We start from the raw sequence: 25,600 nt of genomic DNA on the forward strand, positions 1-25,600 counted from the left end.
TTTTACAATGAATGTATACCGCATGATGTTTGTCCATAAGTGGGCTCAAGAGGCCAAGTGGTCTAAGGCCCCTTGCTTTTACAATGAATGTATACCTCATGATGTTTGTCCATAAGTGGACTCACGAGGCCAAGTGGTCTAAGGCCCCTTGCTTTTACAATGAATGTATACCTCATGATGTTTGTCCATAAGTGGGCTCAAGAGGCCAAGTTGTCTAAGGCCCCTTACTTTTACAATGAATGTATACCTCATGATGTTTGTCCATAAGTGGGCTCAAGAGGCCAAGTGGTCTAAGGCCCCTTACTTTTACAATGAATGTATACCTCATGATGTTTGTCCATAAGTGGACTCAAGAGGCCAAGTTGTCTAAGGCCCCTTGCTTTTACAATGAATGTATACCTCATGATGTTTGTCCATAAGTGGGCTCAAGAGGCCAAGTTGTCTAAGGCCCCTTACTTTTACAATGAATGTATACCTCATGATGTTTGTCCATAAGTGGGCTCAAGAGGCCAAGTGGTCTAAGGCCCCTTGCTTTTACAATGAATGTATACCTCATGATGTTTGTCCATAAGTGGGCTCAAGAGGCCAAGTTGTCTAAGGTCCCTTACTTTTACAATGAATGTATACCTCATGATGTTTGTCCATAAGTGGGGTCAAGAGGCCAAGTGGTCTAAGGCCCCTTGCTTTTACAGATCACTCACACATCTCACTTCTGTCCATATTAGTTTGAGACTAAGCAACAACAAAGTGGTTATGTAAAAAAAGTTTGCCGATAACATCCCTTGGGTCAGTGGTTCTTCCGGAGGTCTTCCCCAGTTCATCCTCCACCAGATATACTGGCCGACATATATTGCCTATCATGTGCTGGAAAAGTTGTTAAACCCCACAAACCAAATTTTTCCACAAAGGGAGATAATTCAGAGACAACTGAGTTCACCCGTCGATATATTTGACATAAACAATATGTGTACATTATAAAATTTAAGTAAATATTTTTTTAAAAATTCTATGGGCTACATATAAGTTATTGAAACTGTCAACATATATCAATATTATGAAATTGCAAAAAGATACAAGTGTGTGAAATACAGCAGCCATACTAATAATGAGAACTTTCCATTTTTTCTCTGTGTATGGAGTCCATTGTGACATAAAAAATGAAGGGGATGCAAATTTAATCAAATATAAATTCTAGTATCGCCTTTCCTCTTTGATGGATACAAATGATCAATGTTAGAATAGTGTACCTGCAAGTCAGGTATATTATGTAATGACATTTTCTATCCATTTTTCCACCCTTCTACATTTGCTTTTTTCTGGCCATTACTTTGTAATATTTTCATGAAACGTTTCCCAAAGTATATATCATGACTAGATGGTTTGTTACTTACCAGGTCAAGGTCACAGTAGGGAAAATGTTATTCTATGACTTGTGTTCCCTTTTTTTCCAGGCAATAACCTTTGAACCACTGAATTTATTTAATGCAACATCACCTGCCTCAACGAGTCAATGTCAAGATCATGGCAAGGGAATTTTTAATTTCAGTATATAATTGCAATTTACACATAAGCTGTATTTTCAAGTTTACTAGGCCCTGCACAGTGATTAAAAGGGCAATATTTTCATTTGACATTTCAGTCTAAAGGAAAGTGTATGGATTTGAGGATAGAGTTAGGTTAACATTGCATGGTAGCAGAGACACTGGTACAATGGTCCCCTTTAGGGCTTCTGTTTCATTTTAAGTTGCTTGTTAAGGTAACATTCCAATACTGTAAATAGCTTGTTGTATACAGATAACTGAAGGCTGTATCAAACACACACACACACACACACACACACATGCACATGCAAACACACACCATATCTGTTGGTCTAATACTGGGGTCGGGAATGTCAGTATGTAAATAATGGACCTTTTATTGTCAAGGATAACAAAATCGAACAAGTTTGTGACAGAATTCAAATCAGTTGTTAAGGTGATTAAAGGCAATCCTTGTATGAGTTACAAATATGTCATTCAAATTGCACCTCTGTGTTATGCTGTGTTAAGAAACAGGTATATCATAATAGAATTTGCCTACTTGAAACTTGCACATTTTTTTAAATCAAAAGTAATAATTGTAAAGTATGAGAAAGCATTTATATAAAAAATTCAAATTTACACAGATCAGTAAATATATAATGATAAAGTTTTCATTTTTCTTAGATATTCATAAACATATATCTTCAACTCCAAAGGATGGTGATTCCACTGCCCAGACTAGTACTCTTGAAATTAGCTAATATTGGCATTTCTCCCAAATAATTTAATCCATAAAGTAATGTTTCATTAATAAAACAGATATACATTAATCAAACAAGTTACCACTTTCTATTTTGGAAGTGAATATTTGTACTAAATCAATCATCCAGAAATTACTTTAAGAATTGAAAAAAAGTAACCAATGAATTTAAGGTGTGCCTTTTTTATTACTCTTATATAACAATAAAACAAAATTATTGTGAAAGAAAACCAATGGTATTGGTTAATCACATGCATATTGTGTTAATATAATTTTCCCGATGCTTTCTTCTGTAAATATAAAGAAAAACAATGAAATATATAGAATTTGGAGATTATTGTCTCTGCTGGACTACAAGGCAAAAATTGGGATTATTTTTGCACTCATTTTTCCCATAATGTTCCTGTAGTCTATCAATCAACCAAATACTGTCTCATCCTTACATATAGAGTATTACAGGCATCAATCAACCAAATACTGCCTCATCCTTACATATAGAGTATTACAGGCATCAATCAACCAAATACTGTCTCATCCTTACATATAGAGTATTACAGGCATCAATAAACCAAATACTGTCTCATCCTTACATATAGAGTATTACAGGCAGCTGTCCTTATGTGCACCCTGGGATACTGAGGTGACCTCAGTGGTGGAAAATGGTACCTACTTGTTTTTCAATACCACAAGTGGAATCATCTACCTACACAGGGTGCAACTTTCTCTGCACAGGGAACTGCCATTTAATGCCCCCATCTGATGAATGGTACACTGTTTAACAGCACACCCACCAATGGTGCCAACCATGACTTCATGCCCACCACCACAACCAGGATTTGAACCTGGGATCTATGCTACTAGAAGTCAGTGTGGTAATCACTAGGCCACTACCTTCTGTAAGTAACTAATCAATGTAATGATCACATTATGTAACATGGAACTATGTTGTTCAGTAATTTACCTAATTTATAAGTCATTCATTTACAAAACTGGATAATTACATTTAGTTTTTATATTGTATAGCATTGTCATGACACTGGGTGTTGATACAATGCTGTGAATTTGTTCATTTGCCTGGGTATCAATTTTCTTGGATTTGTGAATGGTGAAGTTTTTGTCAGTACTTGAATTAATAAGTTGGGAAAGAGAGTTCATTGGATATTTAAGTTTATGGTTGGGACAATAAAAATGTATCGACGAAATCCATGAAAATTGTGACGCTAAATATAAATATGAAATCCAGAAAAATTGGAACACTATAAATATCAATAAATTCAATGGTATATAGCAGGCTCATATATCCTATGGCCTACAGGCTGCATATGACAAATGACCTAGTTTTATCTGGTTAAATTTACATCAAATAAGTCAATTTAAAAATTTCTAACAAGCCCTGAAGGAAGCTACATATGGCTGGTATTTAGTTTGTCCTTCGCAAATGCATTGCATGGGATGTTTCAGTAAATTTTCCACTTATTGCACATTGCCAGGCACGTGACATATATATTCGCTTATAGGTGGAATCAAACTGCAAACAGCAAAGATCCTGATCTGCCGTAGCATAATGTACCTGCAGATTAGGGTCTGTGTTATTTGTTGTACTGATTACTCCTAACAAACTGCACAGACCCAGACTTGCTGGCACATTATGTGATGGCAGATCTGGATTGGTGCAGTTTGGAGTTGGACTCATAAGTGAGTATATACAGTATTACATAACAAATTGTATTATTTGTACTGTTGGACATTATGATCTCATGTGATGTACATGGGGCTCACATCCTCACACTGTTGTACTTTGGTTTTGCCAATTTCGTCCAATATTTTTAACACTGATTTCTAAATATTAATAATTTCTGCATATATCAATATATCATTAATGGTCTGGTTATTATTTGTAACCAGTATGACACTAAGCCAATTTTGGCAGCTTTTACATTTGTTCAAAGAAGCAGTTCTTCCATAATTGCATGAAAGAATATCAAATAAATATATTAATGATAAATTATACAATAAAAAGGAGGCCTTGTTGGAAAAGAAACAGCTATCAATACCGAGCAGGTGGCCAAAACTCTTGTCTGATTGAATCTAGAATTCCTCCATGTAAAATATGAAGCAATAATAATTGATATGATTACCTTGGTTTTTATTGACAAGAACTGATATAATTTACCTAGATTTGTATCAATCAGTTCATTAAAATTTCATATTGGCTAGTATTCAAAACCACTTGTGTCATCTGTTGCAAGAATTTATATGGTTTTGTGCCCCCCCCCCCCGAACTTGCATATTGATGTTTGAATATTTAAAATTGGCAGCTTAAAATTTACTCAAAGTTCAAGTTATTGAATAGAAAGGAAAGTTCAAGTTATTGAATAGAAAGGAAATTATGGAACCTAAAAAAATTGTGTTTGAATTTTTACATAGTAGTTTTTACATGGTTTACCACTTTTTACATAGTTTATCCCAGATGATGTCCAAAATTCTGACTGGCAAACCAGCATATGGCAATTATGGGCTTTTTATAAATTATCGGTGGAATCTATTTTGTTCAGCAGGCAGGGAAAAGATGAATATTCTCACCACCCTACAAAGCCAGTCGTACAAACAGTGAACTAAGTGAAACATTTTCTGTTGTAAATAAAATTTTAAATGTTTAGATCTAAGAAACTTTGCTAGTATATATAACAGAAATATTTAAATATCAAGGTTAAAAGTTGCCTCTTGGACTTCATAAAAAAAAATTCTGCAGGAGAATTGTCAGGTAATGTGTGGCTTGATATCTAGATGGACTGATTACTTTAATTGACAGGTACAGTGAAGCATTGATTATCAGGACTCTGGGAGACATATTTTGTAATCAATCATCTGGATGTTTGAAATTTGGTCCAAAAACAAACTGTGACTGGAAATATTGATCAGGTCCAGTAACTGTACATTTGGACTCTGTGTGTGTGTGTGTGTGTGTGTGTGTGTGTGTGTGTGTGTGTGTGTGCAACAAACTGACTACAAACAGTGTGAAACTAGTATCTAGATAACCTGAGTGCTTTTGACTGTAATGAGTCTTTTTCAAAGACACACAAAACGTAGACAAGACAAACAAATAAAACAGAAAAACAGTTATGTTTGCAACACTTTACATGGCTGTTTCTACAGGAAGTCAACTGTTTAACTCTGTTATGTGTCAGCTAGTTTATTTCAGTTTGTTGCTGATACTGGAAAATATTTGTATTGACCTAGAAATTTTTGAGCCATAACGACATCTGTTATTTTATGTAAATTTATGTAAGCGCAGATTATATCCCGCGACCTCCCACATCCGAGGCGGCCGCTCTAACTACTAGGCCACTAGAGTGGTTTGAATATTGAGCGGTCAGGATGGATGGTCATTTCATATGTGTGTTAATGTACAAGTACATTTGTAGGATGGATGGTCATTTTATATGTGTGTTGTGAACAAAAGTGGCAACTCTGGTGACCTGGATTCTTTTTACACCTGTGATAGTAGGTGATTAAAGTTTATTGCACATTAAGTCACCTTTGATCAACACTTAATCATGTAGGCTTGGACTATTGGACAGCCATGAGTCTTCAGTGATACTTAATTTGCTGGGAGTTGTGTATTTTAAATGACATAGTGGCAAAGTGGCATTCACTAGCAACAATTGGGTGTAAAAATAAACATATCTTTATATCTGCTGCTCTCCTAACTACATTTATATTTACTTTCAAAATATTATTTAGCTATCAAAATACATTTACCATTGCAATTATAATTGTTTGGTTGTTGTTGTTGTTGTAGGGTTTAATGCCATTTTTCAGCACACGATAGGCTATACATTGTGGCCAGTTTAATGGTGGAGGAAGAATCCAGGAAAACCCCGGAAAGAACCACCAACCCACGAGAAGCTACTGGCAAGCTTTCTCACATACCCACATTGGCTGAATCTGAGATAACTGTTTGGTATTATATTTGTGTTTGTTTCTGATTTATGTTACTATGTTGGCATTGTGGTCAGCAAATTAGTTTCATTTATAGCTGCATGTACATTTTAATAAATTTTAAAAAAACCGAGTAGACGTTGTAGTTAGTAGTATATAGGAATGAATGAGCCAGATATCCAGATTACCAACATTTTACTGTATTGTAAATGATAGACACATTAATTCACTATACATTTATGGTCATACGTTTTTCACAAAGAAAATTAAATGAATTTGGTTAAATATTTTTTCCATGAAGACTAATGATTAATATCATACGTACGTTCAGTAATTATTTTTTACAATTATGTTATCACAAAGATTGTGCATCCACTAAATTTGCAAATATTTTATGATGCCAAATATTATTTACTGAATGTTTTTGTTTTTGTATCCAATTCTTTCAGACAGAACTAATTCACAACAAAAATTCCTTATTTTTAAATAAACTAATTTGTATACTTGCCAGAAAGTGGGGGTGATTGTAGATGTTGACGCAGACGAATGAGATTTTTCTTTGTAACATGCTCTTCTGTCTCCATGTCTACTTCCATATATGCTTTTGACTTGACGCCTTGCTTTAGTTCCTATTCATTTGTACTTGGCCTTGTGCAGTAAAGATACATAATGTTATAACTCATATAAGTAACATGCCACTAATAATGCCATATTCATTTCTTCATCAAATATGCTCAGAAAAAAGACTGAATTGGTACTCTGAGGTATTGATATTTAATTGGAATCAAGTTGCATTCTCAAAATGGTAGGCCTTTAGATGTAATTGGTATGGGTCAGGTCTACTGTGAAGGACTGAAACTTAGAACTGCTGTTGAAGTCCTTGCGGGGGCTACATTGGGGGCATTGATTCACATGGAAATAATGTTACCAGTAACACATTTTTGGGTGGTAAATAGGGATGGAGTTGAAACTGGATCCTAAGCAATAGTATACTGTTTTACATTTTAGGTTCATTGTGCAGATTTATTAACTGGGTATATTATGCCATATAACAGGTACTGTCCATAATTAGTGTAATAATTCTTTCTGAATGCTGTCAGTGTTTCAGTTGTAGACAACAGTATCTGCATTGTGTAAGAGGATCAACTTACTAAATAATTATCACAGATGTATTTGTTTTTCCCAAAGTCAAGGCAGCAAATTTTGATGGGATTGGAGTGATTATATTTTCTAAAGTATGTGTGTATTGGATTTAATGGCACGTCAGCACAATACTGGGTATACAGTGTCAATTAAAGTTAAATTTTAAATATGTAATGATAAAGAATTGTAACGAATCTTTAGAAAGATTAACCCTTCCAATTCAACAGACATGTTGCACTTACTTTTTAGTGAAAACTTTCTTAGTAAAATTAATCAAAGCTTGCCTGACCATGTTTATAAACAAAATATGAAACAATATTAAATGTTTGTACTTTTAAAACAAATTTTGCAGTTGTTTTTGCTTTAGTACTGGCACATTTTGGACTTGGATTTTTATGGCTTTAATTTGTTGAATTTGATATATTTTTTATTATTGTCGATGAAAGCGGAATTCCCAGTGGTGCCCCCTTTATGATTGAAAAATTTCAATTTAACCTTGATGTCACTATTCAGTAAGTAGAGATCATTGTTCCCCAAGAGGACTCACAGAATTCTCCCAAGATAAATGTCAGTTGACCTTTGTCTATAAGTGGTGGCTATTTACAATCATATCATTTTCAATGCAGAAGTTTTTATTTTGTTTGTTAAGCAGCACGCCCTAGATTTCCAAACAGGAAGAATGTATGTGTTTCTACAGTAAGACATTAACTGCTGGTTTATGTGTAATTAATTTGAGACATTAACTATTCAATCTTTCAAATGAAATCAGATAGGTACAAACTTTTAGATCCTGACCTTGGTTACTCCTGTAACTATAGAGCAATTGAGGGTTCAAGACCGTGACAGTTGATAATGCAAGAAGAGTTTTAGTTGAAGTGCTTGCCTAGTTCTTTAATTGGTAAACGATTGCAATTTTTTTTTCTTTCTACTCCTCCACATAAACGTAAGACAAGGTCAGTTTTAAAGAGTCATGGATTTTTAAGTGGAAATAATGAGATACTGTGTAGCTGACTTCATTATTTTTGGTTCATTAATTTAATAGATGAGTTTCTTTGGGGTTTTTTGTGTGTGCTTCTGTGAGTTGGATTTTTAATGTAGCTTTAACAATTTTCCAGTCATGTCGCTATGGTGTCTTCAGTGGGGGAGTTTACAGTGATGTCTAGAAATGGGCCATCATGCCACAGACATGTAGCATCATGTCCCACCCAGTCACATTATATTGACACCAGGCCAGCCAGTCCTAACAGTAACCTTGTAATACTGAGTGCCTAGTATGGCAGCTGCTAGTACCATTTTTATAAGTCTTTGGTATGACTTGCCATGAGGGGTTTGAACCTGTGACCACCCGCATCTGAAGCAGACACTCTAACCACTAGACCACCAGAGCAGTATAACTCTTAAAATACTGTGAAGAAAAAGAAAACTGCACTGTCTTTCTGCATCCACAGTATTCTGTAATAGCACAGTTTGTAGAGCATCAGCCTTGTGATAAAGGTTCCAGGTTCAATACCACCACAAGGCCAGTCCAGGTTAGCTGCCCTGGTGTGTTTTAGGGACAAGCACCTACCTCCCATTCTGTGGCACAATATAACCAAAAATGTGCTTAAAGTGATATTAAAAGCCAACTAACCAATTATGTATCTATATTGGAATATCTACTGTAGCTGGGTACCATGAAAATTTAAACTGCAGAATTTCTGAACATACTGTGAAAAGTACCACGGTATGGAAGAATTGTATTCGGGACTTGCTCTGAATTATTTTTTCCGAAGCAAAATATTTTTTCCAAATCAAATCCGTGCCCCCTGTAAAATTAAAAGGTTGAACCCTTACTGAGCTTTACACAAACTTAGATTGGTTAGTAGTCAAGCAAACTGAGCAGAATTTCAAATAACACTGCCTCAAAATAAGGTCACACACTTGCAACAAATGACCAACACTGACCAGTTGATCCAAGACATTTCATAGGTAGTATAGATATAAATTGATATGTGTCTTCATTTCAGTTCTGTACATCACAGGTGTGTGGTGCATTAGTTTATATCATGCAGAATAGTTACAATTCAGTTTGTTCAGAATACATGCAATCATACTTGCTTTATTATTCTGTGATTCATTGATTGGGGGAGGCATCTTGTTGTTTCTACAAAAGGATTCCAGCTCCAGTGGTCTTTGTATTTGTGATTTGCTGTGGCAACAAAATCCACACAAACTTTTATATTCCACAAAAAATAGTGAATTCACAATATCCATATTTAAATATTCTTGTACAAGAAGTCATATTTATCAAATATCCTATTCATAACCAGGTCAGAGTAGAGCAGGGTACCACAAAAAAAATTGTTGTTGTTGTAGGGTTTAATGCCATTTTTCAGCACAAGATAGGCTATACATGGCGGCCAGTATTAATGGTGGAGGAAGAACCTGGGAAAACCCTGGAAAGAACCACCGACTCACCAGAAGCTACTGGCAGGCTTTCTCACATACCAACATAGGCCGAACCCGCGACTCTAACCACGCAGACAGAGGTGAGATGGCAGTGATCCGCACCGGTGAGCACTTTAGACCACTCTGCCACTCGTGGCCCCCGAAAAACTTTGTACTATGGTATTTCTGAACCCACCACAATATGTAGCAAGATATACTCCATACCTTTCATTTTTTGAATGCTGATGTTATGAAGGTAGAACCAAGAGGAAGCCAACACTAGGAGTACATGTACAAAAGCAGTGAAGCCGACATATTAGCATGGATTGGTCATTATGCTGGATTAAAGAGTTATGAGTTGACAGGTGATGGGTACAGTGAAATTTAGAAGAATGGCATGTGTGTCATCATTGATGTGTGTTTCATGGCAACATCTTAGAAAGAGCACCTGTTCAGTATGTGCTTGCTACAGGTGTATAGAGCATGTAATGGATGGTGAATTATTGCATCAGCAGTATGCCATCTGATCCAGACAATAAGATTACTTTCAGGGGCCTTCATGCCATCAGATCCAGACAATAAGATTACTTTCAGGGGCCTTCATGCCATCAGATCAGAACTATAAAACAACTTTCAGGGGCCTTTAAGTTTCTTGGTGAATCCAATAAACAGAAATAATGTAATTAAAAAAATATCAAGAAAGCATTCTTCTTAAGGCTTCACAATGTATTCATTTTTCTTCTGAGCCTTCTATTTCTTTATCCCCATTTTTGGATTCTGTTGATACATTTGATATCTGATTTTGTAGTAAACATCCTCACACCTTTGAGGTAATTGTTTCAGACATACATTTTCATTAAGGTTTTTGTTAAAGTTTTCCATTTGTCTATATATTTCCTTAACCCCTTGATGGTTCTCTTCATTCATATCTTGGCACAAAACAAACATTTTCTGACACATATACCCTATCTGTTTGATCATGGGTCAATGTCACAACATAGTAGATCTTGATTCAAATTTTTCATTCACTTATATCTCTGTAGCTGCTCTTTGGATTCTTTTTATACTTGAAATACATAATTGTTAGGCAAATTTGATTTATATTCTTGGGCACAATACTTTACGTTCTTACCTTTAGGCCAGAGTGGTAGAACAGACCTTGAAACATGGTATTAAGGTTTTGGTGGAAGTTTTTCATAATTTTATTCCCTTGGTTCATGCCTGAATTGTCACATTGTTAAACAAGGACAGTTTTTTCTGTGGCATGATAAATTATGCACTTGTTCACTCTTTTGACTTTTAGGTCAAAGTCACAAGGTTTCTGTTTGGATTGTGGGCACAACATAGTTTCTGGCCTTCTTGCCATCTGTGAGATATGGGATATCAAATCTGAATATAAGGAACATTATTAACAGTGGCGTCGCTAGGGGGGTGCGGACCACACCAGGTGACACCATCTCAGAAGGGTGACACCAAAATTAAAAATTGCAAATTTTACAGAGCACACACTGCTCGGTCTAGTTGGATTTCATAAGCGGATAACCGATCATAGTTAAATACATGACTAGCAGGCACAGCAGTGGCGTCGCTAGGGAGATGCGGGGGGTGCGGACTGCACCGGGTGACACCATCAGAGGGGGTGACACCAAAATGACATTACTAAGGATTCTGTATGGTCTGTTACAGAAGGAGGACCATGGGGGTGACACCATGAGCTACTGCACTGGGTGACACCAACCCGAGTGACGCCACTGATTATTAATAATGTTTGGGACATTTAACTTTCAACCATTTTGGGATCTGGGATGTTGTATGGTACCATATATTAATAAAGGGATATGCAGTATTTGGTTATAGTCTCTTCAATATTTACTTATGACATTAATGAAGTTAAGATGTCCATCCAAATTTGGTGCTTTTCTTTGGATTAGCTCTTGTTTTCTCTACCTAAAGGGATCATCCCACACCTGAGTGATACAGAATACGTAGAATAAGTTGTCCGACTTGTACAAGGAATGCAAAGTAAGGAAAATTTGATTTTAGAAAACTCTCTGTCCTTATTCTTGACTCATATTTTCCTCAACAGTAACATTACAGTGCTTCTATTTAAAAGCAGCTAACATCTTAGGTCACTAAAAATGTAATATATTACAGTATTGGTGTTCGTACACTCTACACATAGATAATTGTTTGTGTGTGTGTATGTATATGTATATATATAGATATCTTGTACAGAGTTGGAATTACATCTGCATACTGTAATATGAAACAATAATGTAACCATTAACTTGCACACAAACACATACATACATGCATGCATGCATGCATGCATGCATGCATACATACATACATACATACATGCATGCATACATACATACATACATACATACATACATACATACATACATACATACATACTGTTTAATTATGTGACTAGTTAAAATGTTAAAAGATCATGCAAATATGCTATTAATAAATTCCACTCTCCACACAGAGTTTATAATATTCATTATATTTTTTAAATTAGGGAAACCAAGTCAGTGCTAGTTCTATATCAGTCATGCATTTCCATTTACCATGATTTGTTGTTGTAGGGTTTAACGCCATTTTTCAGCACATGGTAGGCTATACATGGCGGCCAGTATTAATGGTGGAGGAAGAACCCGGGAAAACCCTGGAAAGAACCACCGACCCACGAGAAGCTACTGGCAAGCTTTCTCACATACCCACATTAGCCGAATCCGAGACTCGAACCCACGCAGACAGAGGTGAGATGGCAGTGATCTGTAACGGAGAGCGCTTTAGACCACTTGGCCACTCGGGGCCCGTCCATTTACCATGAAGGATATGTGATAGAAATATGTCATTACACTCAGTCTTTAAAATTTGTTTATAGCTTTTACATTCAGAAGAGTCAGGGCATTCTGTATCTCTCCCTTTTTGTGTAAATAGAAAATGTCAACAAAATAATGGTTCTGTCACTAATGGATATGAAGTGCCACAATGAATTAGTCTTCTTCTTCCATAGTCATTCCACATTCTCTATTGTCAGATCATAGCAGGTGCTTGTCAGAGTGTGTGTACACTTTGTAATTATTGTCTGTTCGTGGTTTTGAGATGTCAGGTGCCTTTCAAAACATAGTAAGATTTGTAAGTTCTTATAGTGCCAGATAATACAGGTACAAACTCTTTTGTAGCTTAGAACTGTACATTTACATTACACCTCTGTAGCTTAGAACTGTACATTTACATTACACCTCTGTACCTTAGAACTGTACATTTACATTACACCTCTGGTCGTAGGCACAACTTTGCTAAACATTTAAAAATTTCATCCTCAAATTGTGATTTATGAATACCATTCTTATTGCTTGGTTGGTAACCATGATTTTTTTCACAGAATATTCAGTGGGTTAAAATACAGTCATACAATGTCGAACTTCCTTTTAAGGAGCCTTTATTTATATTTCAGGAAATTTTGTGGATTTCCTAAACAATTTTAAACATTTTTGACTTTTTTTTAAATGAAAAAATGTTTCAGTATGTTAAATTTTAAAAGTAAAAAGTGATTCTTTGAATTTTCTTCCTTTCCAGTATGTCTGCATCTGAAAACAAAATTGATACTGTTTGAAATATCATTTAATTCTCAATCTGAAGAAAAACTTTATAGAAACCAGGGCCAGGGGTCAGTCTCCAGTTCAGCCATATACACCATTAATTTTGTTTACTCAGCAACCATATCATGTCAACTACAGAGCCACAGAATGTTTTTTTTATAAAGAAAGTTGGATTATAATTTTTTTTACTGAGCAGTTATAATAAAAATGAAAAAATGAAATTCATTTTGGCACCTTGAATATAGTTGTAGGTTTCTTGAAAATGAGGTCGTTGTCATCCATTTGCCAATGGTGCTGGATTTGCAACTTAATAGCTCACTTCTTACTCTGGTACAAAAAAGGTGAAGCACAGTTTGCTGAAGATTTGGGGATCTCTTTAGAAAGACAATCTTAAGATTAGCAGTGAGAATATTGAGCTTTTCTTTGCTCCTGTGAGTAGATCAGAAATTATCTTATATCCTTTTTGATCTGTTCCAGTAAGTAATGTGTTTAAACCTGTTTATCATTGCGCTTTCTAAGTATACAGGTCACCTGTCATCTAATCTTATTGCACACATACTTATCGTGGGCTAAGCAACATTTTTCCTCACAAGATAGTCTTTACATGGTGGCCAGTATATCTGGTGAAGGAAAAAGCCAGGAAAAAATCCAGGAAAAACCACCAGCCGATGGGAAGCTACTGGCAAACTTTCTCACATACATGCATTAGCCAAGCCTGGGACTCAAACCCACAGGGACACAAGTGAGATGTCAGTGATCTTGTAAAGTCAAGTGCCCAGACCACTTGGCCACCCTGGTCCCCACTTTTGCATAGAGAGAAGTCTAACATAGTAAAACCAGAAGCAAGTAATGAGCTAAACAAACCAGTGGGAATTGAGAATCTGCCCTCACCAAACTTGTCTCAACACCTGCATTTGAGGAGTCCCAAAGTTATCTTTACAGGTGATTTTTTTTTTTTTTTTGGCTTGTTGAAAATAGTGTTCGACTGTAAATATCTGTCAGAATTTATGGTCCTCTTCAACTGCCTTCGTCTTGAGTTCTGTTGTACTTTCTTTCCTTTTCCTCCTATCATAGTAGGATTTTTGAAACATTTTCTGACATTTACTGCACTATTCAATGTCTTTAAGACAAACCTCAACAAATAAACACTTGCCCTGCCAAGATATTAATGTTAGGACTGGTCGGCCTGGTGTCAGGATAATGTGACTGGGTGGGACATCATGCTACATTTCTGCGGCATGATGCCCCAGTGCTAGACATCACTATAAACTGACACACTGCAGACATCATAGCGATATGACTGAAAAATTGTTAAAGCTACATTAAAAATCCAAATCACACACACACACCATTATTTGGAAAGGTGGGAGAAAATACTGACTATACTGCAATATGTACTATGGCATAATGCAGTTATTTTAGGGACTGGCAACTTAATGTTCTTTCTGTAAATAAGTGAAAAAGTTATCTTGCTCTGATTTATTGCAGAGTAACACCATCTTATATTCATTATATTATTTTAAATAAAATTAATTATATTGAGATAAAAGAAAAGAAAATATCTCAGATCACAGCCTATACCCACTCCCAAAAATAAATTGTCAGTACCTTGTAATAGATGCATGCTCTTTGTCTGTGTTAATTGTTGTATAAATTGTCATTTAAAAACTCTGTCTAAAAATGAGATGATTAAGAAAAGCATTGTGCTGACATTGGAGAGCTTGTTGATAAAAAAAACTGTGTTGATACAATTTGAATTTGCTAGGTACATTAATGATATAGTACACATGGAAACGTTTGAGTAGGATGACATCACCCAGGCAAGATATTTATCTGAGAGGGTCAGTAAACAATAAGCACAGCAAACGAGAAAATATTTAGTGGACTTGAGGAATAATGTAAATTTAAAGAGAAAATAATTGGTCTATGACAATTTTATGATTATTCACAGTCATACAAAGAATTACATGTGCTTAACACATTAACATACACTAGTAAATAGCTAAAAAAAAATAACATTTTCCCCAAAAAGTTTCCTAAGATTTGAATATGGCCTGAAAATCATTAACAATATGCCATTACTGATGAAAACTTACGAAATAACAGAACAGTGAAATGGTACCTTCATACTTACCAGTGGAAAAAATGCAGTAGTATTCAGTGCACCTCTAGGACAGATACATTCTCATTTCAAGTTAGTATCTCTGGTGGGAACAGGAAGGGGAATGCCTTTTATTTAAAATTTTACCCCTGTGCAAAATTTCAACACTCTGTAACACAACCTAAGCTGTATGCTTGCTGGACTCTGGACTGAAGGGTCTGGATTGAAATCCTACTATCAGATTAGCCAGGGTTGTCTACTATGATGCCTCCTTAGGCAAGACACTTTACTTTGATTGCCTTATTACTAAAATACTGCTGTTCTATACAACATGAAGCTAGACCAAACCAATTTTCATAGTCATGCATGAAAGTGTACATGTTGATGTTGTTGATGTTTGTTTTGGCAGGGAAGTGGTGGGGATGTTGCTTTGGGTTTAATGCCATTTCTCAGCACAAAATAGGCTATACATGACAGCCTTGGTGAGAACCACTGACCCACAGGAAGCTACTGGCAAGCTAAGGGACATGTTTGCATGTAGTATTGTGTGTTCTGAGCAACCAGCTGTTAAAAAATGTCCAAGAGTGCTACCAGAAGTTATTTCTGTATACAGTGTTTATATATAGTATTCCCAACTACAATTAGTGTAAAACTGGATCTATCATCATATAATCCACTCCAAGCAGATCTATCATCATGTAATCCACTCCAAGCAGATCTATCATCATGTAATCCATTCCAAGCAGATCTATCATCATGTAGTCCACTCCAAGCAGATCAGGCTATTGGTTGTTCATTTTACTTATAGTTTCAGGTAAATAGCAGAGATGGTGAATATAGATCACAAATGACTGAACTTGAGTTTGAGACTGACTTTTCAGTCTGAGCTAGATTTGAGACTGAGTTTTAAGTTTTAAGTTTTAGCAAATCAAAAGTTACCTTTAAAATCTAAAGTCATCTGTGTAAATAAACTGACTAAAAATTCAAAAACCAAAGGTTTTATTATCACAGGTCCTGGTGCAGAACTGTTTGCAGCTGTGTTCACCTTGTACACCATTAAAAGATGATTCATGGCATGATTGGTTTGGTTTGGGCTTGTTTTTCTCTGCTTATCAAAACTTTAAAGGTTATTTCAATATGAGTCGAGTAGAGTAAAGTGCCTTGCCCAATTACACAACATGGTAGTAAATCTTGGTTGATCCAGTGGTGGTGGTTATGATATCCATACCTACTGGTCATGGCCAGTCAGATGATCACTTTACGATAAGAAAATGGGACTACTGAAATGTGATCCATCACCCTCAAGTGAAATGTTAAAAGGGAAGTATGTTTTCTGTTGCAGGTGATGTTCTAGGTCTTTTACTGGACTTAGACCAGCAACAGATTGTATTTTCTCTCAATGGAGATAGCTTACCTCCAGAATCAGATCTGTTCATTTGTGCAAGGTAAGTTGTTTTAATCTATTGATCTCCTTTACACCTAAGTTGACTGTAAAAGTGTAAAACTGTGACATGATATTATAACTGTTCAATTTTCCACCATATTGTTTGCCGCTTTATTCTTTTATTGCTTTACTTTTCATGTTATATGTAAATGACATTGCATATGATATATACTGCCATATAAGTTTATTTTGTAGATGATACAAGTCTCTTTCTGTTCATAGATAATCCAGTCATAACAGCTCATAACCTCAACTCTGACTGGGAAAAAAATTCTCACTGGGCAAATAAATGGCTTGTATCTTTCAACCCATTTGAAACTGAATCCCTGACAATTTATAGGAAAATGATTAAATCCTTCCGTTCTCTGCTATATATGTTCAGCCATAGAATTAAGGAAGTTGACACACACAAATAGCTTGGAGCTTTTCTTTCAAAAGACTGTTCATGGTACAAACAAATAGATAACATAAGTGAAAAGGCATGGTCAAAAGACTGTTCATGGTACAAACAAATAGACTACATAAGTGAAAAGGCATGGTCAAAAGACTGTTCATGGTACAAACAAATAGACTAAATAAGTGAAAAGGCATGGTCAAAAGACTGTACATGGTACAAACAAAAAGACTATATAAGTGAAAAGGCGTGGTCAAAAGACTGTTCATGGTACAAACAAATAGACTATATAAGTGAAAAGGCATGGTCAAAAGACTGTTCATGGTACAAACAAATAGACTATATAAGTGAAAAGGCATGGTCAAAAGACTGTTCATGGTACAAACAAATAGACTATGTAAGTGAAAAGGCATGGTCAAAAATTAATGCAATAAATAAACTCAGATTCCAAGTTGACATGAAATGTTTAGAAATTATATTTACATCTTTAATATGATCTGTTCTAGAATATGGTAATGTGGTTTGGGACAACTGCACATAATCAGAGAAAGAGAACTGATAAAATACAAAATGAGGCAGCCAGAAATGTGACTGGTGCAACAGAATTATTATATATTGAATAACTACACCAAGAAATAGGATGGGAAAGTTTTGAATTCAGATGTGTGTGTGATCTGGATTTTTAATGTAGCTTTAACAATTTTTCAGTCATATTGCTACAATGTCTGCAATGTGACAGTTTATAGTGATGTCTAGCACTGGGCCATCATGATGCAGACATGTAGCATGATGTCCCACCCAGTCACATTATCCTGACACAAGGCCGACCAGTCTAAATACTAATATCTTAACGCTGAGCACCTAGCGAGGCAGCTGTTAGTACCATTTTTGTAAGTCTTTGGTATGACTCGGCCTGGGATCAAACCCATGACCTACTGCATCCGAGGCAGATGCTCTAACCACTAGGCCACTGGAGCAATCAAATCCAGATGACAACAACACAATCTTACACTCTTGTATAAAGTGACAGCTGGTTCAAGCCCTCACTATCTCACATCTCTAATTCCATCAGTGATATTACTTGCTATGATTTATGTAATGTAAACAATTTCCAATTAGTATAGGCTAGATGAAGTCTTTATTACAACTCATTTCTTCCTTTGACCATATAAGAATGGAACACATTATATGTTAAAATTTGTCAAATAGACTCCATTAACAACTTCAAAAGCAATTATGTTCCAAAACAACTTTTATTTGGGTAGAAGGAAATGTTTAATTCTTCATGCCTGACTTAGAACAAATTGCATATCACTTAATTAATATTTATTTACAAAGAATATAATTGGAGCACTGCTTTGTGGATGTGGATCTGTCTGTACACAGTACTACTTCTTACCTTGCATTGTTACCAAGAACAATCCCTCACACCATATGGTAGTTTAACTTTAAATACGTTCTTGTGTGGTGATACAAATGCATCAGTTCAATCCCTCACACCATATAGTAATTTAACTTTAAATACGTTCTTGTGTGGTGATACAAATGCATCAGTTCAATCCCTCACACCATATGGTAGTTCAACTTTAAATACGTTCTTGTGTGGTGATACAAATGCTTGTTTATTAAGTAAATGTTTCTATTTTTGATGCCCTTGAAAAGTAAAAAAGATTTACTTAAGCACCCATATTACTTATTACGCATGATATTCCATGGTTCACAAACAGCTGCAAACAGCTATCTCCCTTATTTTTCCAAATGATTTGAAATTGCCTCCAAAACAACATGCTCTAGAAGGAAGCAGTTTACTTTTAATCTTGTTTCTTTGTTCCAATTCATTTTATTATTTATATGTTTTTGTCCTCCACTTTCTTTTCTCACATTACACAACTTTCTTTTTCTCACGCTACCACAATATAGTTAGTGATTCTTTGATGGGATGGATAAATCCTGGTATGAACCAAAATCACAAGTCTATAATTGTTTTATTACCCTGTATTGTTGGACTCAGCTTAAAAGTGAGTACATACAGTATATGACTTTACTGTAGTCTAAAGAAAACACTTGATGACGTTTAAAATGTTTACCAAATAAAACTGAATTAGGAATACTGTACTTAAAAAGATAGGCTCTTAGTTCATCATGCAAGACATCGGTATGAATTGAAATTGATGGAATCTTGTAAATCAGGCATGTACAAGTTCCTCCCAGGCATAGACTGTTAAAGCACCCTATGATGTGAATAAATGGATAAAACCAGGTCACGGGTTGGATCCTGTCCCTGGGCCATAGGTTGCACATGTTTATTGTAAATTGACACAAAAAAAGAAATTAAAGATACACAGTAAATATTTGTTAAAGTGTTTGTTCTTCCCCAAACCTTTCACAGTGCCAAAACTTTCCTTTGACATGAACAAAGCAGTCACAAGGATGGCTGGACTGCAGGATGAACATAGAGACACTTAAGAAAACCCTGGAATGTTTGTCACTTTGTGATGGTGGTAAATACACAAGCACTGTTGAACACCCAAAACAGAACAACTTGCATTTAGCCTTGAGCAGTCTGAGTTTCGGATGCCACTTCCATCTTGGACTTCATAGGCAGATTGGTGCTCTAAACTTGTCAAGTGACCATTTGGAATGTTTTATCACCCTTGTGTGCCTTGATTGCTAGATCACATAAAAAATTGATATGTATAAAACATGTCATTCTAGCAAAAAAACAGCTTCTAGCAATTTAACCAATGGTTACACATGAAAATGACAAGTCATATTTCTGATTGTTGTCGTTAATGTATAGAAATATCATACACAGTATTGAATGATTACATTATGTGACATTATTACCTCTTTTTAATTTAAATACTTAAATACAATCGAATACTGCCCACCAATGAAAACTTGTCACCATCTAAACTTGTTCAGATGAAAGAAAGATACAGTACTCATTTGTTTGAATGCAAATTTTGCTCAGATGAAGAAAAATACAGTATCCACTTCTTGAATACTGTCCATGGGAACCACAGAGTACACCCTCTTTCAGTGAGAATACCATGTAATGAAGTACATTATATACACACAGTACTCAACTATTACAGTACTGTCCATGGGAACCACAGAGTACACCCTCTTACAGTGACAGTACCATGTAATTAATTACATTATACACACATAGTACTTACCCATTACAGTACTGTCCATGGGAACCACAGAGTACACCCCCTTACAGTGACAGTACCATGTAATTAATTACATTATACACACATAGTACTCACCCATTACAGTACTGTCCATGGAAACCATAGAGTATACCCCCTTACAGTGACAGTACCATGTAATTAATTACATTATACACACATAGTACTCACCCATTACAGTACTGTTCATTGAAACCATAGAGTATACCCCCTTACAGTGATAGTACCATGTAATTAATTACATTATACACACATAGTACTTACCCATTACAGTACAATCCATGGGAACCATAGAGTATACCCCCTTACAGTGACAGTACCATGTAATTAATTACATTATACACACATAGTACTTACCCATTACAGTACTATCCATGGGAACCACAGAGTACACCCTCTTTCAGTGAGAGTACCATGTAATGAAGTACATTATATACACACAGTACTCAACTATTACAGTACTGTCCTTGGGAACCATAGAGTATACCCCCTTACAGTGACAGTACCATGTAATTAATTACATTATACACACATAGTACTTACCCATTACAGTACTGTTCATGGAAACCATAGAGTATACCCCCTTACAGTGATAGTACCATGTAATTAATTACATTATACACACATAGTACTTACCCATTACAGTACAATCCATGGGAACCATAGAGTATACCCCCTTACAGTGACAGTACCATGTAATTAATTACATTATACACACATAGTACTTACCCATTACAGTACTATCCATGGGAACCACAGAGTACACCCTCTTTCAGTGAGAGTACCATGTAATGAAGTACATTATATACACACAGTACTCAACTATTACAGTACTGTCCTTGGGAACCATAGAGTATACCCCCTTACAGTGACAGTACCATGTAATTAATTACATTATACACACATAGTACTTACCCATTACAGTATTGTCCATGGGAACCATAGAGTATACCCCCTTACAGTGACAGTACCATGTAATTAATTACATTAGACACACATAGTACTTACCCATTACAGTACTGTTCATGGAAACCATAGAGTATACCCCCTTACAGTGACAGTACCATGTAATTAATTACATTATACACACATAGTACTTACCCATTACAGTATTGTCCATGGGAACCATAGAGTATACCCCCTTACAGTGACAGTACCATGTAATTAATTACATTATACACACATAGTACTTACCCATTACAGTACTGTCCATGGGAACCATAGAGTATACCCCCTTACAGTGACAGTACCATGTAATTAATTACATTATACACACATAGTACTCACCCATTACAGTACTGTTCATGGAAACCATAGAGTATACCCCTTACAGTGAGAATACCATGTAAATCATGTGCATTATACATATAAATTATTCTCATCAAAATGTTGTTCATAGGAGTGATGGCGTATACCCCTTAGAATGAGACCACCATGTAATGAATTAAATTATACACATAATACTCCCTTGTAACAGTACTGTCCATGAGAACCATAGAGTATACCCCCCTTACAGTGAGAGTACCATGTAATGAATTACATTATACACACAGTACTCACCCATTACTGTACTGTCCATGAGAACCATAGAGTATACCCCCTTACAATGAGAGTACCATGTAATGAATTACATTATACACAGTATTACTGTGCTGTCCATGAGAGCCATAGAGTATACCCCCTTACAGTGAGAGTACCATGTAATGAATTACATTATACACACACAGTACTCACTCATTACTGTACTGGTCATGGAAACCATAGAGTATGCTGTGTTATAGTGAGACCACCTTATAATGAAATACATCATGGATTTCATGATGTTACTTTGTAATTTGGAATGGTGTTGTAATGTGGGACCTTATAGTGAGGGAGTGTAGTAGTAGTTTCCCATATTTTATACATCCATAACTTTATGTAAAATAAAGAGATGAAAAGTTTAAATTTAATTTCTTGTCAGTCTAACAAGTTTTATTAATTTACACAAAGTACTCTTCCTGGAATATATGTTGTTATAAGGTGGTCTTTGACATCAAGAGAACTGGAGAAGTTTGTGAAAACTACCAGTCTTGGATAAGAGATATTGTACCTTTGCACGTGCTTTAATCATGGCATTGAACCGTGGACAAAAGAGGAGCCAAGCAAGTGTGCTGCTGCTATGTCATCAGGGCTTTTATTGACAAGATGATGTACCACCTTCACAAACTCATTTTCCATTTACAGTATTTGCTAATAGGCATCAAATACCCATCTATAAACAGTATGAATACAGATCCACCATTGATGCAAAAGAGTCCACACTCCTCATTATTAAGTCTATTTGCTAATATACATCCGATACCCATCTATAAACAGTATGAATACAGATCCACCATTGATGCAAAAGAGTCCACACTCTGCATTATTAAGTCTGTTTGCTGTACTATGTCTGGCCGTAAAATAGAGTTTTATGCAAGTATTTAAGGTCTAGAGAGTTATAACCCACTATTTAAATTCTTTTTTATGAACTACTATATGATTTTTCCATCATTTTTTCCTGATTTTCTATATATAAAAAAGTTGTACCACATACTTCACTAGTTCACAAACAAACACTGTGAAGGAATTGCCACACAGGTGTTACTCAGATTTAACAGCACAAAGACAGCATGTGATAGGCTGTCACCTTGAGATTTACCTGCCATGACATGCATGGGATTGAAGTGTTCACAGTTCATGCAGAAAAAGCACATGGATATTATAAATAGTCTGGGTAATCCATATTGCTGACTTTTCCCTCTGAATGGACAACATGTTGTTTGGGACGCATTTTAAAAAAGATAATTATAAAGAACATAATTTGTTAAACAAGAATTTTAATCACTTTTAATATGTATGCACTAAGAATGTATTTACACGTCAACTCAATAAACTTTAGAATGTTTATATTTGTCTTTCAAGATTTCAAGGTACAGTAGATAGTCTATACTTGTACATTTCAAGATTTCAAGGTACAGTAGATAGCCTATACTTGTACATTTCAAGATTTTAAGGTACAGTAGATAGCCTATACTTGTAATTTCAAGATTTCAAGGTACAGTAGATAGCCTATACTTGTACATTTCAAGATTTCAAGGTACAGTAGATAGCCTATACTTGTAATTTCAAGATTTCAAGGTACAGTAAATAGCCTATACTTGTACATTTCAAGATTTCAAGGAACAGTTGATAGCCTATACTTGTACATTTCAAGATTTCAAGGTACAGTAGATAGCCTATACTTGTACATTTCAAGATTTCAAGGTACAGTAGATAGCCTATACTTGTACATTTCAAGATTTCAAGGTACAGTAGATAGCCTATACTTGTAATTTCAAGATTTCAAGGTACAGTTGATAGCCTATACTTGTACATTTCAAGATTTCAAGGTACAGTAGATAGCCTATACTTGTACATTTCAAGATTTCAAGGTACAGTAGATAGCCTATACTTGTACATTTCAAAATTTCAAGGTACAGTAGATAGCCTATACTTGTACATTTCAAGATTTCAAGATACAGTTGATAGCCTATACTTGTACATTTCAAAATTTCAAGGTACAGTAGATAGCCTATACTTGTACATTTCAAGATTTCAAGGTACAGTAGATAGCCTATACTTGTACATTTCAAGATTTCAAGGTACAGTAGATAGCCTATACTTGTACATTTCAAGATTTCAAGGTACAGTAGATAGCCTATACTTGTACATTTCAAGATTTCAAGGTACAGTTGATAGCCTATACTTGTACATTTCAAGATTTCAAGGTACAGTTGATAGCCTATACTTGTACATTTCTAGCAACATGGCATACAGCCTGATAGTGCACTTATACAGCAGCATATATTGATTACGTACTGCTGTTTGTTTTATCTTTTCTTGCCATGCAAACAATGAAGTTTCTCATTTGCTTGCTCATTATACAATGTTAGATCTCAGTCTCTGCTGTTTGTTTTATCTTTTCTTGCCACGCAAACAATGAAGTTTCTCATTTGCTTGCTCATTATACAATGTTAGATCTCAGTCTCTGCTGTTGGTTTTGTTTGTTATGTGGAGCAAAAACAGAGACGTTTCTTGATCATTATACAATAGCAAATCTGGATTTTTATGCTGTTTACAGTTGTTTGTACCTTTTTATGCAGATAAATATGGTAATCTCTTTTCAGAAATAAATATGGTAATCTCTTTTCAGAAATGGCTTCTTTGCAGCAGCTAGTTTTATGTCCTATCAGCAATGTGAATTCAACTTTGGTGCCAAACCTTTCAAGTATCCTCCCAAAAATGTGAAATACTGCTGTTTTAATGACTATGGTCACCTGACAGATGAGGAGAAAAAGATCATTCCAAGGTTTTTGTCAGATTTTATTTCTATCCTTCTGACCAAAGGTGTGTAGTTGTTTTGGGTTTAATGCCATTTTTCTGTACATGGTAGGCTGTATATGGTGGAGGAAGAACCCAGGAAAACCCCAGTAAGACTCACCAGCTGGCAAGCTTTCTTACATACCCACATTGGCTGAGCCCAAGACTCAAACCCACACAGACAGGTGAGATGGCATTTACTGTTACAGGCAAGCATTTAAGATCACTTGGCCACCTGGGGCCCCCCAAAGGTGTGTTGATAAAGCAGTAGTTGCATTAGTAATGTCTGTCAGTCTACATCCATATATCCATACATCCATAAATGAGGTGGTTTTTGCCACATAACTGTTCTTTGCTGTCCATTTTTCTCCACAAACTTCATAGGTGCCATATATGGGGGTAGAGACTGTAGCCAGTTGATTTGGGGACCATTAGGTCTAACTTCAAGGTCACTGGGGCCGAAAATATAATTTTCCTTACTGAATGACATGTCAGATTCCCTTGGTCAGAGTTTCATAAACTTTCATTAGTATGTGATACATGGGTATCTCTCTAATGAATCTGAGGCTAAGATGAGAGGTCAAGGTCAGTATAGTAACCATGGTAATTCTTTGGTTTCTACTACTACTAATACTACTAACTTTATACAGAGAAGGTAGCTTGATTAGTTACAAG

At 35.6% G+C, this 25,600-nt stretch overlaps 1 protein-coding gene across 1 annotated transcript in view; it reads left to right on the top strand.

Moving 5' to 3' along the window:
• LOC149787379 (RING finger and SPRY domain-containing protein 1-like) overlaps window positions 1-25,600 on the top strand; it is a 114,332-nt gene that overhangs the window by 77,069 nt on the left and 11,663 nt on the right. The window contains exons 12-13 of the mRNA XM_089977966.1: window positions 16,856-16,958; window positions 24,759-24,914. Of these exons, the coding sequence (XP_089834092.1) occupies window positions 16,856-16,958; window positions 24,759-24,914 (259 nt within the window). The remainder of the gene's footprint in view (window positions 1-16,855; window positions 16,959-24,758; window positions 24,915-25,600) is intronic.

This window comes from Sinohyriopsis cumingii, chromosome 12 (genome assembly GCF_028554795.1).
Source record: "Sinohyriopsis cumingii isolate HCF-2022 chromosome 12, ASM2855479v2, whole genome shotgun sequence".
Taxonomy (NCBI): Eukaryota; Metazoa; Mollusca; class Bivalvia; order Unionida; family Unionidae; genus Sinohyriopsis; species Sinohyriopsis cumingii.